This window comes from Hyalella azteca, unplaced genomic scaffold, assembly GCF_000764305.2.
Source record: "Hyalella azteca isolate HAZT.00-mixed unplaced genomic scaffold, Hazt_2.0.2 contig7976, whole genome shotgun sequence".
Lineage (NCBI taxonomy): Eukaryota > Metazoa > Arthropoda > Malacostraca > Amphipoda > Hyalellidae > Hyalella > Hyalella azteca.
The window spans coordinates 1,157-20,294 of NW_025938083.1; the positions used below are offsets into that span (position 1 = coordinate 1,157).

The 19,138-nt window shown below is 37.6% G+C and overlaps 2 protein-coding genes across 2 annotated transcripts; both read right to left on the minus strand.

Moving 5' to 3' along the window:
- Positions 1–1,468: 1,468 nt before the first annotated feature.
- LOC125178216 lies at positions 1,469–3,954 on the minus strand (the record flags this gene model as incomplete). Its single annotated transcript, XM_047881437.1, is given in 3 exon segments — positions 1,469–1,562; positions 2,178–2,390; positions 3,624–3,954. Coding segments are annotated over 3 exon segments (638 nt in total), but the record flags the coding sequence as incomplete, so codon positions are not given.
- Positions 3,955–11,039: 7,085 nt separating this feature from the next.
- On the minus strand, positions 11,040–12,461 carry LOC108670540. Its single transcript, XM_018158006.1, has 3 exons — positions 12,386–12,461; positions 11,667–11,879; positions 11,040–11,308 (listed from the first exon to the last, which is right to left on the minus strand). Exons 1-3 carry the CDS (start codon positions 12,459–12,461, stop codon positions 11,040–11,042), a joined length of 558 nt encoding a protein of 185 aa, XP_018013495.1.
- Between the last annotated feature and the right edge of the window lie 6,677 nt (positions 12,462–19,138).

A 19,138-nucleotide genomic window follows, 5' to 3' on the forward strand; every position in this document is an offset into this window, starting at 1 on the left:
ACCAATTAATAAAGTAGATTTCGATTAACCTGCAAACTTTTTAATAAAATATTACAGTTGTCGATAAACTAACTTCGATAATTTCCGATAGAACAAAATATTTATCATAGAAGTTGTAACGTTATCAATGAAATACTGCAGATACCCGTGGAAAGCTTTATGATAAATCGACGGTTCTCGGCGACCAAAAATGCCCAATCGCCGGACCTCCAAGAAGTTTTGTAGGTTAAAAAAAGCAAGGTATTTATTTTAACACACAGTGCCTAAAACTGTGTGACTCATATATTATTTTTCTATGAGATATAACTTAATAAAGGGGGGGGGCGTCTACCCTCCAGAAAAACTTCCACATTTACTAACGGATCTTTCTGAAACTTCACACATATATGTAAAACCGAAAAACAAGAAGATTTTGTTCGTATAATTTTTACGGAGAAATCAATAGAAAACGGAAAATTCATAGAAAACGGCAAAAAAGTGGGTACTTTAAAAATCTATCTCCTCCTACAGTTTCAAGCTACATCATTGAAATATATAACATTCGATTCGTAAAGACCATACCAATCAAGTAACGAAGCACGATTTTTTATTTTTGCCTTAGTTTTTCTACACGCATTTTCCCGTTTTCTTCTCATTTTCTTCAGATTTTTCCACTCCCCCCATTTTGAATCCAAACCATGCACAAATCTAAAAAAAGCTTCGTTCCTCGATAGGTATGATCTTTACGAATCGAATGGTGTATGTCTCATTGCTGTAGCTTTAAAACTCTAGGAGCAAATATGTTTTCCGTGACAATAAGTGTGAATGTTCAGGAGAACGCGACAGTCCCGCGAGCATCGCAATAGGCACTCAATGTAGCAAGGATACACGTACTACGGCGAAATGACACGTACTACGGCGTTATGCATGAAACTTTCAAACGCATAAAGGAATATATGAATTACCCACCAATTTTTTTCCTGCATCCTACCTCAACAAGGATAAACTTCAAGAAGGTAACCAATCTTTACATTTGTATCTATATATATTCGTAATACAGACATCATAGTTATAAATTGATCAATTTTTCAAATATTGTATGTTTGAATGCAATCGCTTCTACAAATATTATAGATGAAAAATTTGTTGCTTTCTCATGTATCTTCCCAATTTGAACAATATTGTAATCTTGAAATATTCTGTTTCTCTTTATATTAACGCTTCTTATCTTATCGATAAAGAATAACACGTCAACGTGAAGGGAATATATTTATTTGTGAATGTCCTACGCATACAGAAACCAATTACAGAAAACAAGGAGAACAGTAGTTCTAGTTCTTGAACGTATAAGAGCCAATTCTAATTAATAGTCATTAGTTCTAGAGCGAAGTAAGTAACTAGAATAAACTACATGTTGTACGGAATAAAATGTACATGTGAGCGCTACAACAGAAATTTCACGACAAGGACGAACCAATTAATACAATATCCCCAGCTGGAGGCAGACACAGTGGTACCGTCGACCCACTGCCACTGCGATGTTGCGGTGTTCTTTTTGGCGCCCAGCCAGGGCCCTTCCACTCCTTCGTGACATGACGTTGTGAGAGTGGAAAGAAAGGGAAATCACCTTAACCCTCAACCGCCTAACATGAGTATCTGGAGCAATATTGTCACAAGCACTTCCCAAAAAGGATACGTTCTAGTGAGCGCAAAATGACTTGCACTGATGGTTGCCGCCTCGTACAACTGTAAAATTTTCTCTGTTGCGTACAAACGTCCTGAGGTTGATACACTCAATAGTTTACATAAGTAAGATTTAGGTTGAAAGTTATGTTCCCGGAGAGTGACATACGGCGGTAGAGGGTTAAATTAGTCATTCGGTGTGTGAGAGTTAACGATGTAATACGGTACGAAAGAGAAGGTAACTTAACTCCGTTGTATTGACGAAAGAAAAGTTAGGTTAACGTATTGGGACGGTAAGAATAATTGAGACGTTACGAATAAGAGAGTCAACTTGAGATATGGTACTAAATAAATTTTACCATAACTTAGTTGTGACACATGAAATAGAAAGGAACTGTACTTATTCGTCCAAATTAGTAAAGGATTAATGGGTACTTAAAGCCTGACTTGTCACGACTACTCAAGCAGTCGTCCAAATTAGTCTAAGAAGAAGGACTAGTTCAGGCCTCACTCACCTCGAGCTTTCAAATAGTCGTCCAAATTCCCCCACGCGTAGGGGACAAGCAAGTCTGCCGTGGGCCAGAGACTCTGGCACATGGCCCTGGCTGTGGCATATGGCTTCGGTGGCAAGAAGCTGGCGTTGGCGTAGATGCACCCAACGTTGCTCACCGACTCGAAAGGTTCAAGACAGCAGCCGTACTGGGCAGGGCATGTCGCCAAGGCAGTCGCTGTGTTGACGTAATTAGTTAACGGTGATGATTTTGGTGTCCGGCAGTAGCCGGACAGATACTTCCGAAAGATGCCAATTAGCCATTGTGCAATCGTGATTAATTAGTAAGAAGGCTTTTCAGGAGACAGCAACATTCAACAGAGCGGACGAATCTACAAACGTGAAGACATGGTGGTCCCAGACTCGTCATTAAGTTCCGAGTGCAGAGCCATGTTCTTCGGCGTGTTCGCGATCAGGCTAGGTTAGGCTAAATTAGGTCTGCCGTAGGTGTGGCAGCCTCAATTCCAGTTTTATAGACCACCGAAAAACGACGATCGTTGATATCTTGATTTCGTTATGAACTCAAGTTTTGCAATCCTTATCCGGCGATTATAATACTCAACACAGATATTTTACGTATCCAAAAAACTAGGAACTAGGGTTACCATCATTACACGAAATACTGTCAAACTTCCTCCGACGATATCAGTTTTGCATTGAATTGCTATAAACTGTCGTCTTTACGTACCCTTGCCAAAGCGGGGGTATTTAGTGAAGTAAATAACCTTGTCGAAACGGGGAGGTGCAGTTGAGTACATACCCATTCCGAAGAGAGGCGGTACATGGGAGTACATAACCTTGTCGAAAATGGGCGGTACAATAGAATAATTACCCTTTCCGGAAAGAGGAGGTGCAGTGGAGTGCATAAACTTGTCGAAGAGGGGCGGTACAGTGGAGTAAATACCCTTTCCGGAGAGAGGCGGTGCAGATGAGTACATAACCTTGTCGATAATGGGCGGTACAGTACAGGAAATACCCTTGTCGAAGAGAGGCGGTGCAGTGGAGTAAATACCCTTGTCGAAGAGAGGCTGTGCAGTGGAGTAAATACAATCGTTGAAGGAGGGCGGCGCTGCGGAATTCATACCCTTGTCGAAGAGGGTAGCTGTAGAAGAGTACATACCATCGTCAATGAATGGCGCTAAGGTGATGTACATACCTTTATCGAGAGGGACGCTACAGTGTAGTTAAACCCATTACCAATGTCAAAGAGTGTTGATACAGTGGAGAACATACCCTTGTTGAAGAGGGGCGCTGCAATGGAGAACCTACCCATGTCGATGAGGAGCGCTTCACTGGACTACAGACCCTTGTCGAAGAGGGTTGCTACAGTAGAGTACACACACTTATCGAAGAGGGGCTCTTCAGTGAGTACATACTCTTGTCGAGAGGGGAGCTATAGTGAAATATTTACTCATGTCGAAGAGCGGAGCTGTAGTGGTGTAGCACTGGTGCACTTGAGGTTCCGGGCTGATGTACCCGGGAGGGAAGTACGCGTTGGTGACCAAGCAGGTTTGCTGAAGAGTGATGCAGAAGACGGGTGTGGCGGCGGCACCACTTGCGGCGGCCAGACCCGCGCACTTCACAACGCTGGACCCCGCGCCCATGTAGCTGGTGACCACCACGCTGCCGCTGAGGTCCGATGCACTCAGGCGTATTTTGTACGCCTTGAGGGCGCGTAGGCCTTTGGTAAGGATAGCGGCTTGTGCTAGGAGTGCCACGAAGAGTGCCACAAGGCGTGCCATGTCTGCTTTCGCCGCACTGAAGAGTCTCACGTCTGCCAGAAAAACGGGTGGAAGCTGAACGCGACGAGGCAGTAGAAACAATGAGACGGTGGACACGCCGCTACACAGGTTTCCACTGCTTGTGGCGCGTGTAAAGTCACACAAGCAACGAAAATTTGGGGATAATTTTTTATCTATTTATTAGCTATCACTTACTTAGTTCTTCATCTTCAACATATTCACAGTAAATTGTGGACGTCGTATATAAGTACTTATATCATTATACTGCTCAACTCACATGTTCACCAAGAATTTAAAAACAAACAAAAGTCCAGTAAGTTCACAAAATTTTCAACGAGAACGTTTCCGGGGATCTTCAAGCATCTCTCATGCGACTCTTTTATTGGATTATCTCTACCTTAAGCATCCATTGTTTGAATTTACAATGGAGACGGAAGTCAGCAATAATTCACCGCCTCTCGATTGTAAAGTTACTAAACCTGAAGGTTGCCCCGATGCGATCTAACCTAGTCTGCGAATTTAGTTGTGCGCGTTGCGCATCAGCGTAGGTCCGAATGACGTCACGTAACTTCTACCTCCGTGTTTCTGAACACCGCGGCAAGAAATTTCGTTCGAATCTGCTACTTTCTAGACTCGCTCGCTCTGCAGTACCTCTTCACACTGAACAATACGACGGGGGTGATTTAAATATACTAGGTTCTACCTCCGGTGTTTCGGATTAAAGGTTTTTTTAGAATGAAACTATGTCACAATGACGTTTACAGTCCTTATCCTCTTAAAATGATAAGTTTGTAGTTCTAATATTTTTCATCCATATTTTCATTTTCACAACTGATTTTGGTTGTCCAAGGCGTTTCACGTAGAGGCTATGTCACCGAGGCAGTCAAAAAAACGAACTTGGGCGAATTCTTTCCCTTAATTCTCTTGTCAGCCTAAAAATGACAATAGAAAAAGAATCCTTACTTGAGGCATACCGACCGGTTATTAAATAATCTAACAAAGATTGGCGCAGACTAGAATGAGGTAATTTAAAGGCCACACTTCGCTTCTGATTACAATATTTCGTCGGTAGTCTAGACAACATAGACTAGTTGTTAGGATTCAGCACAGGCATTTGCACCTAACACGATTAAAATCTTAGTAATACTGCGTTTATCAATAATAAAATACAATAGCAAATATTAAAACCCACAACGATATACTGTGAATGGACAAGGTTTATTATCGACGTTAAACGACGACGAAGTAAGATCTACTCTTGTCCGTAGCCTCCGAGCCGCCAATAACGCAATAACACACATTTTAATGTTCTACAAAATAAATTTGTACAATATAAAGTTCTAAAATATGAAATTGCATATTATAAAGTTAAAGTTATACAATATAACGTTGTACCATATACATAAAATTGTACAATATAAATTTTTGATGTAAACTGATAATGGCGCTGGTCTCCGAAATGTTTTCATTTAAGATATTGTGCATTCATTTAGCGTTTATTTGGTTTTTAAATTCTTTGGAATTATTGGAATAACATCAAAAGAGGAATATTGTAATGCTTGTCGTCCTCAGTAACACGGGAGTTGACGCAAATGATAATAATTTGATACTGTATGTACAATGAGTGCTTCTGTGCCCTCATTAAATGCTCACATTACCATCAATTAAACCCTCAATGTTATCCTCAATTAAACCCTCAATGTTATCCTCAATTAAACCCTCAATGTTATCCTCAATTAAACCCTCAATGTTATCCTCAATTAAACCCTCAATCAAACCCTCAATGTTATCCTCAATTAAACCCTCAATTAAATCCTCAATTTAATCCTCGATTTAACCTTCAACTTAACCCTCATTTAACCCTCACAAGACCCTCAAGTTAACCCTCACAAGACCCTCATTTAACCCTCACAAGACCCTCATTTAACCCTCACAATACCCTCATTTAACCCTCACAAGACCCTCAAGTTAACCCTCACAAGACCCTCAAGTTAACCCTCACAAGACCCTCAAGTTAACCCTCACAAGACCCTCATTTAACCCTCACAAGACCCTCATTTAACCCTCACAAGACCCTCATTTAACCCTCACAAGACCCTCAAATTAACCCTCACAAGACCCTCATTTAACCCTCACAAGACCCTGGTCTGTGAGGGCTGTTTACCCTCGGGTCGCGGCCTCTGCACTGCGGCCCCGAGCGGTCGAACCCTTGGGGTCTATATTAACCCCCACTAAATGGGGGTTTTTAACCCCTTACCCCTGCAATAAATGTTATTGGATTTATAGAAAAAAATACCTTTGTTGGAGTTGTTAAATGTCATTGGGTTTATAAAAAAAACTCAATTTACTTTGCAAGAGAAAGGCGCAGTTTATTTTGTCATCGATTTAATATAAAATATTAAATATGATTTACGATCGATTAGATGAATAAAAAATTTTATATAAAGAAATCTGAGTTAAATAAAGATACATATAATATAATACTATTTTATTTAAAAAATTGAAATGAAATAAAGACGACATAATAAAATACGATTGTAAATAAAGAAATGCAAATGAAGTTATGATTGATGTAACCAAATAGGTATTATTTTAAATAAAGAAATGTAAGTGAAAAAAAGATCGATATAATATAATACGATTATAATTTAGGAAATATAAGTTAAATAAAAATCGCTTTAATATAATACGATTTTGGATAGAGATCGATATTTAGACATAATCTCCTTAAGTTACCTGAGTGATATTCTTCAGAAGCTCCAGCTTGTACAAAAAAATTCATAGCACATGTTTAGTCTCACACTTATTTTTTATTTTATTACAACACTTTTCTTTAACTTCACATCTTGTTGTTTCTTTGTATGTCTAAATTTAAATTATCAAAATTTATATTTTTTAAATTTAAAAATAAAATTTAAATTTTTTACATATATGATACTAGAATTATAAATTCACTGTACATGTGTAAAATCGGAGACACTGGATTGTTCAGAAGTGTTGTCTTTAAAAAGTAATTTTTCAACGCATATTTTTTTCAGTGTAAGCCATTCACGTTTTTGTGCTCCGCAGTTTTGGGACAATTGGACTACAGTTTTGATGATACGTACACTCAAATATATCAATGGATCACATTGTCCGAAAGAACAATCATACACACGCAGATTTTTTCGCCTATGAACTGTGCGATTGTCTTTGATGATAAAAAACACGATCATTTAAAGAGAAATATAATGGTTAAGTTTAACAGTCAAGAAGAGGTTATATATATGTTTTTTGTACCAAATCAATGGTAGCAGGAATGGTTATTAAGCGTAGACCATCATGGTGATTGTAGGTCATAATAATGGTTAATAGGCAGAGGTATGATGGTTATTAGGCAGAGGTATGATGGTTATTAGACAGAGGTATGATGGTTATTAGGCAGAGGTATGATGGTTATTAAGCATAGGTATGATGGTTATTAAGCATAGGTATGATGGTTATTAAGCAGAGGTATGATGGTTATTAAGCAGAGGTATGATGGTTATTAAGCAGAGGTATGATGGTTATTAAGCATAGGTATGATGGTTATTAAGCAGAGGTATGATGGTTATTAAGCAGAGGTATGATGGTTATTAAGTAGAGGTATGATGGAAGTTTTTTTTATTGAAGACGAAAAACTCAATTACACATTGCCAGAATTTTATTGTAAAAGCTTCAAGATTTTCTCAGCTGTGAAATTGCCTGTTTTTCCATCTCTTTGTCTTCAAATATTCTTTTAGACTCTCTTCTTATAAATATTCGGGCAATATTGGGAAAATGATTGGAAGATAAATGAAAAAAACGTCCCCCAGTTCATATAGTTCAGCCCCAAATTAAAGGCGGACATGTTTAAATGTCCATTCGAACGAATGAGTTTCATATATAAAAAACGACACTTTGAAAGGCGACATATAAGTACAGCTGGGCGCTAAAGGGTTAAGGCGACATTTTGAAAGGCGACATATAAGTTCAGCTGGACGCTAAAGGGTTAAAGCAAGGACAGCTGGAAGAAAATATTTAAATGGTTTTAGTAATTTAGGTGCATTTTAGTTAGGAATTCAACCTTTTATTAATTAATTCAACCGTAGGCATTATTTATCCGCATATTATAAGCTTGACTCGAAAGGTCATGCCAGTATACAAAGAAGATAGCAGGTATTAGGTATTACACTGGGAAGTAATTTTCTTTATTAATTATTGATTAGCGGTCGAATAATTGTTCCTAGAAAGAATGATTGCGTACGCGGGTGATCGCGTACATATTTTTTAATCGATTAAACTCAATTTTTCAATCGTCAGATTCCTTTGGTTTAATATCATTTTACCATCCGCTTGTACCCTCAGAGAAAATGGTGAAAATTTGTCCAATAGTGATGTACTTTTTATCCACATATATGTCGTTTTTAGACTCGCATCAGAGGATTATTTCAGGCCAAAAGAATTGCGTCTTGTATCATTCACTAATTTCAGACGAAAAGGATTAGGGAGCGGCAGGACGAAGTTGGTTGGGAGACCCAAACATTTCCCTCTGCTTGGGTCATCGTGACGCACTTTGCCTCTGTGTGGGTCATCCTGACACACTTTGCCTCTGTGTGGGACATCCTGACAGACTTTGCCTCTGTTTGGGTCATCCTGACACACTTTGCCTCTGTGTGGGTCATCCTGACGCACTTTGCCTTTGTGTGGGTCATTCTAACACACTTTGCCTTTGTGTGGGTCATCCTGACACACTTTGCCTCTGCGTGGGTCATCCTGACACACTTTGCCTCTGTGTGGGTCATCCTGACACACTTTGCCTTTGTGTGGGTCATTCTAACACACTTTGCCTCTGTGTGGGTCATCCTGACACACTTTGCCTCTGTGTGGGTCATCCTGACGCACTTTGCCTCTGTGTGGGTCATCCCGACACACTTTGCCTTTGTGTGGGTCATCCTGACGCACTTTGCCTCTGTGTGGGTCATCCTGACGCACTTTGCGCTGTGTGGGTCATTCTGACCGAGTTTGGCCTTTTATAAGGACGTATCAGTGCTACGCGCAATAAATGTGTCTTTAATTATACAATATGACTCACGGATTTACCCGAGCTTACATTTTTATACATCAATTCGGAAAGCCAAGCTACCGCCAAGCCGAGCGTGGCGACTCTATCTCATTCAGGAGCCAGGACAGACCTAAAATTTTGTTCGGGTATAAATGCACCGCTAAGGGGAACTTGCATAGAATCTTCATCAACGACCTAATATATCTACTGTCTTCTTATATAAATATCTATTTAGAAAAAAATTGCACTAATTCCGATGTGCAGTCAATTTTGCTGGTGATTCTAATGGCCGTGATTCGAAAATTTGAACAATCTTTTAACACTGTAGTATTAAATTGATTTATTAAGTGCTACGGTATCGATATTTTGCTAACGCTAAAATGGCATGGTAATCCATGAATAGTTTAGTTATGTATAAAACTGTATACATTTCAACCAATTAATATAGTAGATTTCGATTAACCTGCAAACTTTTTAATAAAATATTATAGTTATCGATTAACTTGCATAGTTTCCGATAAAACAAAAGATTTATCAATGAAGTTGTAACGTTATCAATGAAATACTTCAGATACCCATGAAAATTTTATGGTAAATCGACGGTTTTCGGCGACAAAAAATGTCCAATCGCCGGACCTCCAATAAGTTTGTAGGGCAAAAAAGCGAGTTTTTTATTTGAACACACAGTGCTTGAAACTGTATGGCTCGTATATTATTTCTGTATGAGATATAACTTAATTCAAAGAAATGACACTTACTGAGGCGTTATATATGAAACTTCAGACAAAAAGAAATATATGAATTACCTACCAATTTTTTCCTGCATCCTACCTCATTAAGGACAAACTTCGTAAAGTTAACCAAGCTTAACATTTATAGCTATATATATTATTGTAATACAGACAACATAGTTATAAATTGATCAGTTTTTCGAATATTATATGTTTGAATGCAATCGCTTTTTCAAGTAATATATGTATATATAAATGTCATTGTTATTCCAAGTATTGTGAGAATGTGAACAACATTGTTATCTTAAAATATACATATATTTTTATATTACCGTTTCCTATATTATCGCTAAACAGTAACACGACAATGTGAAGGGAATATATTTATTTGTGAATGTCCTACACATACAGAAACCAATCACAGAATACAAGGAGGAGAGTAGTTCTAGGTCTTGAACGTACAAGAGCCGAGCCAATTCATAATATATATGTATTATAGCCGAGCTATAATTCATTAGTTCTAGAGCGACCTTAACCAAATTCAGAGGCGTGGCAGCTTCTGATTCTAGGTATCAGAAGCTGAGACGGATCTAAATTTTATTTAACTGGAGAATACTAACTAGACTTACTAGAATAAACTACATGTAGTACGGAATACGATGTACATGTGAGAGCTTCAACAGAAATTTCACGACAAGGATATAGCGAACAAGCGAATAATATTGTATTAGTACAATAGAGGGAACTGATTAATTCAGCCGATTTGGAAAATTTAATAGTCGAGATTGAGTCTGTTCCGAAAGTCACGGCAGTGAACTCAGAAAATTAGATGGGTCACCTTGTCCAAATAGTTGTTGACCACACTTTTTTACTCACTACACGAAAAGAGAATGACTGCGTTTTACACCCTTCTGCCGGGTCGAACTAAGTTTGTATGGCTCACACGAGAGAAAAAGTGCTAGGCTAAGTAGACAATGACACGAGCAGAGACTGAGACTTAGTGTGAAAGATAATTATTGATAAACTCCGTGTGAAAGATATCACTCTCTTGCAGAATGTGGGTGTCTACGATCTACTTGATTTGACACGCCCCCGAGCGCTGTGGTTGTCAACAGTCTGCTTGATTTGACACGCCCCCGAGCGCGGGGGTTGCCAACAATCTACTTCATTTGAAACACTCCCGAGCGCGGTGGTTGTCAACAATCTACTTGATTTGACGCACCCCTTAGTGCGGTGGTTGTCAACAATCTACATGATTTGACACACCCCCGAGCGCGGTGGTTGTCAACAATCTACTTCATTTGACACACCGCTGGGCGCAGATGCTCGCAGGCATCGTCACCCATTCTCTGAACCCCAAGCAGGCCCACTGCGGACAGGAAGTGGCCGCAGTTCGTGGGATAACCATCGATAGGTTCGCCTTGACCATCAGGCTGCGATGTAAGAAGACCCAACAGCACTTTACTCCCCCAGCTGGAGGTAGACACGGAGCTGCCATCAACCCACTTCCACTGCGATGTTGCGGTGTTCTTTGTGGCGCCCAGCCAGGGCCCTACCACTCCTTCATGACATAACGTTGAGAGTGGAGACAAAGGAAAGTTACCTTAAATTAGTTATTCGGTGTGTAAGAGTTACGATGTAATACGGTACGAAAGAGACGGTAACTTAACTCCGTTATATTGACGAAAGAAAAGTTAGGTTAACTTAGTGGGACTGTACGAATAATAAAGTCAACTTGAAATATGGTACTAAATAAAATTCACCTGAACTTAGTTGTGAGCCATGAAATAGAAAGGATCTGTACTTAGTCGCCCAAATTAGGAAAGGACGAATGACTACTTAAAGCCTGACTCGTCAAGACTACTCAAGCAGTCGTCCAAATTAGTCTAGGAAGAAGTACTAGTTCAGGCCTTGCTCACCTCGAGCACTCAAGTAGTCGTCCAAATTCCCAAAGGCGTAGGGGACAAGCAAGTCTGCTGTGGGCCAGAGACTCTGGCACATGGCCCTGGCTGTGGCATATGGCTTTGGTGGCAAGAAGCTGGCGTTGGCGTAGATGCACCCAACGTTGCTCACCGACTCGAAAGGTTCAAGACAGCAGCCGGACTGGGCAGGGCATGTCGCCAGGGCAGTCGCTGTGTAGACGTAATTAGTTAACGGTGATGATTTCGGTGTTCGGCTGTAGCCGGACAGATACTTCAGAAAAATGCCAATTAGCCATTGTGCAAGCGTGATTAATTAGTAAGAATGTTTTTCAGGAGACAGCAACATTCAACAGAGCGGACGAACCTACAAACGAGAAGACATGGTGGTCCCAGACTCGTCATTAAGTTCTGAGTGCAGAGTCATGTTCTACAGGGTGTTCGCGATCAGGCTAGGTTAGGCTAAGGTCTGCCTCAGGTGTGGCAGTCTCAGTTCCAGTTTTACAGACCACCGAAAAACGAAGATCGTTGATATATGGATTTCGTTTTGAACTCAAGTTTTGCAACCCTTATCCGGCGATTGAAATACTCAACACAGATATTTTACGTATCCAAAAAACTGGGAACTAGAAATACCATCATTAGACGAAATACTGCCAAACTTCCTCTAATGATATCTGTTATGCATCAAATTTTTATAAACGTTCGTCTTTACGTACCCTTGCCGAAGCCGGGGTGTTTAGTGGAGTAAATAACCTTGTCGAAACGGGAAGGTGCAGTGGAGTAAATACCCATCCTGGAGAGAGGCGGTATATGGGAGTACATAACCTTGTCGAAAATGGGCGGTACAATGGAGTAAACACCCTTTCCGGAGAGAGGCGGTACAGAAGTACATAACCTTGTTGATAATAGGCGGTACAGTAGCGTAAATACCCTTTCCGGAAAGAGTAAGTACGCAAAATCGACTTACGAGTGGCGTAAGTGCTGATATGATGACGTAACTCTAGCGGTGGTATTATCAAAAACATTAGCGCTGGAAAATACGTAACGTAACTATACGCCTGCTCGGAGATGTCGTAAGTGGAGTTCCGCACAAGTTTAAAGTGTCTGCTGTAGCAATAGGAAACTATTGATTTACTAGCAAGTAGCAACATCTTGACTTGTGATAGAATTGTCAATAATCCGACATATAATGTGATTGTGCTAAACGGTGCTTTTGGGATAAAAATGTCAATTGCCTTATGTGCTATAATTTACAAGCAAATGTTGATATTCATATCCTAAAGTTCAACTCATTCAATTGAACAATATCTTAAGGGGACCGGCTACCCTCCGGAAAAACTTCTACAGTTATTATCCGATCATCATGAAACTTCACATGCATACGTAAAATGTAAAAACAATAACATTTTGCTCACATGAATTTTTCGAAAAAATTGATAGAAAACGTGAAATTCATAGAAAACGGCTAAAAAAGGGTACTTTAGAAAATCTATCTCCTCCTACTAATATCATCCTACAACATCGAGACACGTATCATTCGATTCGTAAAGACAATACCTATCGACTATCTGATCATTTTTCTCATTTTCCCATAGCTTTTTTTATGCGCGTTTTTCCCACTTTTCCCATTTTTTTCTCATTTTCCCCCCTCCCCCTCCTTCTCCCCATATATAAGACGAACCATACACAAATTCAAAAAAATGATAAGTTTGTTTATAGGTATGGTCTTTACGAATCGAATGGTATATGTCTCATTGCTGTAGCTTGAAAACTGTAGGATGAGATAGGTTTGCCGTGAGAGCAATAGGAGGTTTTAACCACGCCCAAAAAACTTACGCGCGGCACGTAAAATGACGTAAAAGAGTCGTAACGTAGCCTAGATACCTTAACTAAGCCTCAAACCAAGTCAGCAAGGCATAGAACGACTGGCTACATACCTCTCACCTTGCTGTCATGATGGGCACTGACTGCTTTGGCGGCAGCAGGCTGTATTTATAGTCCCGCCCTCCAATTACGCCCATAGGAATTAGTGAAGGCCGCCCAATACCGCCCCCCGTTCCACGAGGCGTTGTGTATGTCAAAATGCACGTAGAAAGATGGTTCTGGTACCGTTCGACGCTTCAGAAAGTAAGCTTTAAGATGAGTATAAGCACCAGATAATGCCATAATTGGCCGCTTTACGTCAGACGTTCCTTTTTAGTGCGTCCAGCCATCGAATTAATCCCATAGACTTTACTGAAGGGCCCTCAAAACCGCCCCCCTTCAGGGAGCTGTCACGAAATCATTTTTCGACGTAGAGAGATGATTCTGGTACCGTTCGATGCGTCAGAAAGTAAGCTTTAAGATGAGCACAAAAACCGGAAAACGCCGTAATTGAAAATTTAGGGGTAGCCGGTCCTCTTGATGCATTTTTTATTCAAATTATATTGAGGTTGACAAGCCAACCATTTTTCCAAGTTCTCTGTAAATTAATTTATTTCTTTTTATGACAGTCGCAACTCCAACTCACGAAATTTTCTAAATTCTTTGTAACCTTCTAAAAAATTCTTCTAATTTTGAATGGAATAATGCATTTATTTGCCCTTATTGCAAGAAATTCGGTTAATGATCACAACAAGTGCATTGCTATTTCAATAACGTCTCGCTCATTTATCCAAATACACCCCAGTCATGCACCGCAAATGCCGCAGACACCACACATCCTGCTCTCGTCCAAGCGCACTGCGCACTGCTCGAGAGGAGCTTACTGGAGCTATAGGAAGAGCAAATCCAATGCCTCTGATTGGTCAGTTAGCCAGAGGGTTTGATAATACGCTTTTAGCTAAGACTTGCGTACGAATGCTTTGATAATGCCAAAATTAGGGTGTACTTACGTAACACGTAATTTTTTTGTCGTAAGTACAAAAAGTTACGAAGTTTTGTAAGACTTGGGTACGAATGTTTTGATAATGCCAAAATTAGGGTACACTTACGTAACACGTAATTTTTTTGTCGTAAGTACAAAAAGTTACGAAGATTTGATACTCCGGTCCCTGGTCCGACTGTGGCATTCCTCTCGTAAATCCCATCTTCTCCGACATCTTTGGAGTGAATCCAGCGCCTACGCAGGCCAGTGGCCGATGCTAGCTATAGGATGGAGGTATAAGAAGACACTTCTCTTTCAAGTTTTACGTTTTTGATTACATTTATTTAAACCCTGTTTGGATAAAGTACTGTTACAAGTTATACATATACACGAAATAAACAATTTAACTGGTCAAATTAATAAGAATCAGGTTATAAATAAGGAAATTATATGAAAGTATAATGCATGCAGTACTTACTCTAATGAGAGGTTGTTAATCAATGTACATAAACACAGAAGGTCGGAACGAACTAAACTAAATGCTGATTTCAAAGTTGTGACGTTCACGTTTTAGCAATAAATCTAATTTTACATTTGATTCTAATCTGAAATATTATTACACAATTATTAATTACATCTAGACGCTACACGCTCCTTCCTTCTCTGGGCAACTAACAACACACTCACACATTTTGAATAATTTATAAATTCTAGTCAATTCCGTTAAAAAAGCTTAGATCGGGAATAAAAATCAACACTAATGTCAATACAAATCAGTCGACATTATAAACAGGTATTATAATTTTTAAACATTAATCAGGCAATGAAGAAGTTCTACATGAATTAAAATCAATGCTACGATAGAAAATAAATTTAACTTCCAACTAATTTTTTTATAAAATATATTTCAGGTTGAATATTTATTTTATTTAAGAATACCTTAGCTGTAAGCTTACGACCATCTTAAGTAAAACAGCAATATTGAATTTACAATCATAGTGTAACTGATGATCGTTATAGGCCTTACGATCGTTGTTAAAAATACGATAGCCGCAGAATTTATGAATATAAAAGTACTTACGTTCAAAATCATTTATTACGCAAGTGCTTCTTGTTACAATAGCTGAGCTGAAGACCGCCGCGTAACTTATGACCACCGACGGCGGCTGTTCAAATTGGAATATATTATTCGAATATAAATATAATATTCTAATTCAAATTCAAATATAGCATTCAAATTTAAGCATTCTATTCTCTAAATATTTTTTTTTAAATATAGTATTCGAATTTTAGTATTTAAATATAGTATATAGTGCACTGGTAATCCCACTACATGAATTACACTCACTACAAAGACACGAATAAGACGTGCGACTTTTTCGTCGGATCGAACAAATTAAAACTAAAGATCCTGCCCCGTTTTGTAATGTACTGCTTTATACTTTTAAATTATAAGCTAATTTCTTTTTTCGAAAAATTACCGTGAAATTCTCTATCATTATTCGGTATCGGTAGAATTTTCCGGTGAAAATATATATCTGAATTTCAGACGAAATGAGTTGTCAGATGGCGTGTCTGACAGCAACAAAACCATTCGTGTCCATAATTAGTAAGTGTTTCAGTTTGAACCCAGCATTTGTGAGAAATTTTATTATATCAATACCGTGAATTTAAACTTTAACAAAGAACTCGCTTTTAAAATTTTGTTTAGAGGTAAAACCTTCATAATTCAACGTAATAATGAAGATAGAAGTGGAGGTGAAAACATAATAGTTCAATTTATTGATAAAGATAGGAGTAATATATGAATTGATTGTAGAAAATTTTCGATTGAAACTTTACTAAGAACTCGCTTTTAAAAGGTTTTTGTAAAGGTGAAACATCAATAATTCAATTTATTAATGATCATATGAGTAATATATGTATTGATTGTATAAAAAAATTTGGAATCTTATTACTTCTGTGATAAACTTTCAGGTTCACCACTTCACCTCAAAGCGATGAACTCTGCATGGTACAGGTTGATTTTTCCACACTCGACCGTGTAATTTCATTAAAATTTTGGTTTTTGCATCAACGGACTAACCACAGCTGTAAGTATTGTATCCTATATAGTCTATATGATCGCAATATTAATCTTTAATGCCGGTTCTACATGAATTTAATCATTCCTGTTCCGATTATCATGCCTAACATTGTCCATCTTGCCTTCTTATTCACTGTAATTTATAACAATCTGAACATTACGAACAGCTGGTGTAGCAAGTAGAGTTTTACCTACTTTCATATATACTACATCTACTTGCATATCTACTATAGCTACTTGAATATACCTACTCTACCTACTTGCATCTAGCCTATTGACCCTATACCTACTTGCATACCTACTATACCTACTTGCATACCTGTTACACCTACTAATATCTACTTGCATCTAGCCTGTCGAGTCATTAGCTTCTAAGTTGACACTTCAAATAATTTTCAGACAAAATAGGACAATAATACACAGGCCGTGCCGATAAATGCGAATAGTTTACAAAATTTGGAAAATAAACCTAATTATTTCGGCTCGATATGCAGCGGCCCTTGTATTGAAGCGCTCTGATTGGTCGCCTCACTACCACATCCACCAATCACCGTCGCCTGAATGTATTGCAGCGCTCTGATTGGTCGCCTCACTACGACATATAAGTACAGCTGGACGCTAAAGGGTTAAGGCAACATTTTGAAAGGCGACATATAAGTACAGCTGGACGCTAAAGGGTTAAGGCTACACTTTGAAAGGCGACCTATAAGTACAGTTGGGCGTCTCTCTTGGAAAAAATGGGCCAATTCCATGATACAGTCTTAACATTGATTAAATTCAATCCATTCGTATTTTTCACTGTTACATTTTAGATCTATTAGGACATCCAATTTAAAGTGTTCTAGTAATTAATTAATATATTTTAGTGATTTAATTCACTGAAAGAAATTACGTTGCAGTAGAGGTGGGGGGAAATGATTGCTTGCGAATATCATGAATTATGAATTATGAATCATTATAAGAATTATGAATTGTTATGAATAATGTATTAATATGAATTATGAATTAATGTGAATTATGAATTATTATGAATTTTAAAGTATTATTATACAATCAGATTCTTACTTTTTAAAGCGCCCACTTTTAGTCTATTCGTTAATTCTTGTTCTTTCTATGAATATTTTTCTACTCGTAGCAAATCATGAAGATAAATTTTGTTTCGTTATTTTTTAGGAAAGTAAGTGATCAATTATCGACATAAATTTTACAGATCAGCAAAATGGTGAAGTTATTGATAAACAGTAAAGTTATATCAGTAAAGTTATATAATTATCATTGAAATAGTACAGGTACTGATGAAGTATTTTAGTGATAATTAAAATAGAAAAGTTATCGATTAAATAATAACATGTTAAGTTCGTCGACAAAATATTATGATTATCAATATAATGGAATATTCGTTGATGATATAGGAAGTTTATCTATAAAATGAAATAGATTAAATCTAGAGTAATCGATAATTAGTATAGTTCTCCAAAAAAATATATTTATTCATAGATCGTGATAGTATAATTAAAATAATAGATTAAATAATAGAATAGATTAAATGGTAGAGTAATCAATGATTGGTTTTGTTCTCCGTAAAAAATATAGTTATTCATAGATCCAAATAATTATTAATTAAATAATACAGTAATAATTTAAAGCGTTAATAACTAATTGATATTACTGTTTAGTTACTGATATTTATTCGTAGAAAAACTATTCATTGTACTTTTCTCTATTATGATAGCCCGTCTGAAACAGAGCATTAAAAGTCGTGTTAATGAGGTATTTTTTGAATGCATAATCTCGTTTTTTCATGGTGAATTGATTTTAATTGTTTAAAAAATTTATATGGTGAACTCAATTGACTTTTTTTCCTTTTAAATTCTACGGTGAATTTACTCGTTGTTTTTTTTTCGCTTTTGAATTCATGATGAAATTTCTAGTTAAGAAAACTTATGATATAAATGTTTATCACTAGAATGCTACTGCATGATATGGTACCGCTGAAAAATAAATTTTGAAGTTGAAAAGATTGTAAAGTTTTTTTCGGCGACCAATAACGGAAACCGACATTTTTCCTAGTTTTTTAGAAGGACAAAAAAAAAGATAAAATAGTGATTTTGTATATTTGAAATAGGCGGTACAGTTACTTTAGAAAACAAATGATGTGAATACATATCATTGAATTGCTACTGGTGCCGTTAAAGGCTTTATCGTAAAACAATTTCCAATTTGTAAAAATGTTTAAGTTTTTTCGGTGACCAGAAACGAAAATTTGCATTTTACTAGTTTTTAATAGGATATAAAAAAGATAAAATCCTGATATTGTATATTTTACCACACAGAAACATAAGGCTGTATGACGTACATCAATTCAGATAACAAATGAATTTTTTGTAAGCCGCGATTTTTTTTCTAATTTCCCAAAACCGGGAATTTTTGTTTCCTGAGCCTGGAATTTTTCATTTATTAACCTAAGCCGGGAATTTTTTTTAGAATTTTCCTAAGCAGCGAATTTGTTTCTAATAATCCTAAGCCGGGAATTTTTTT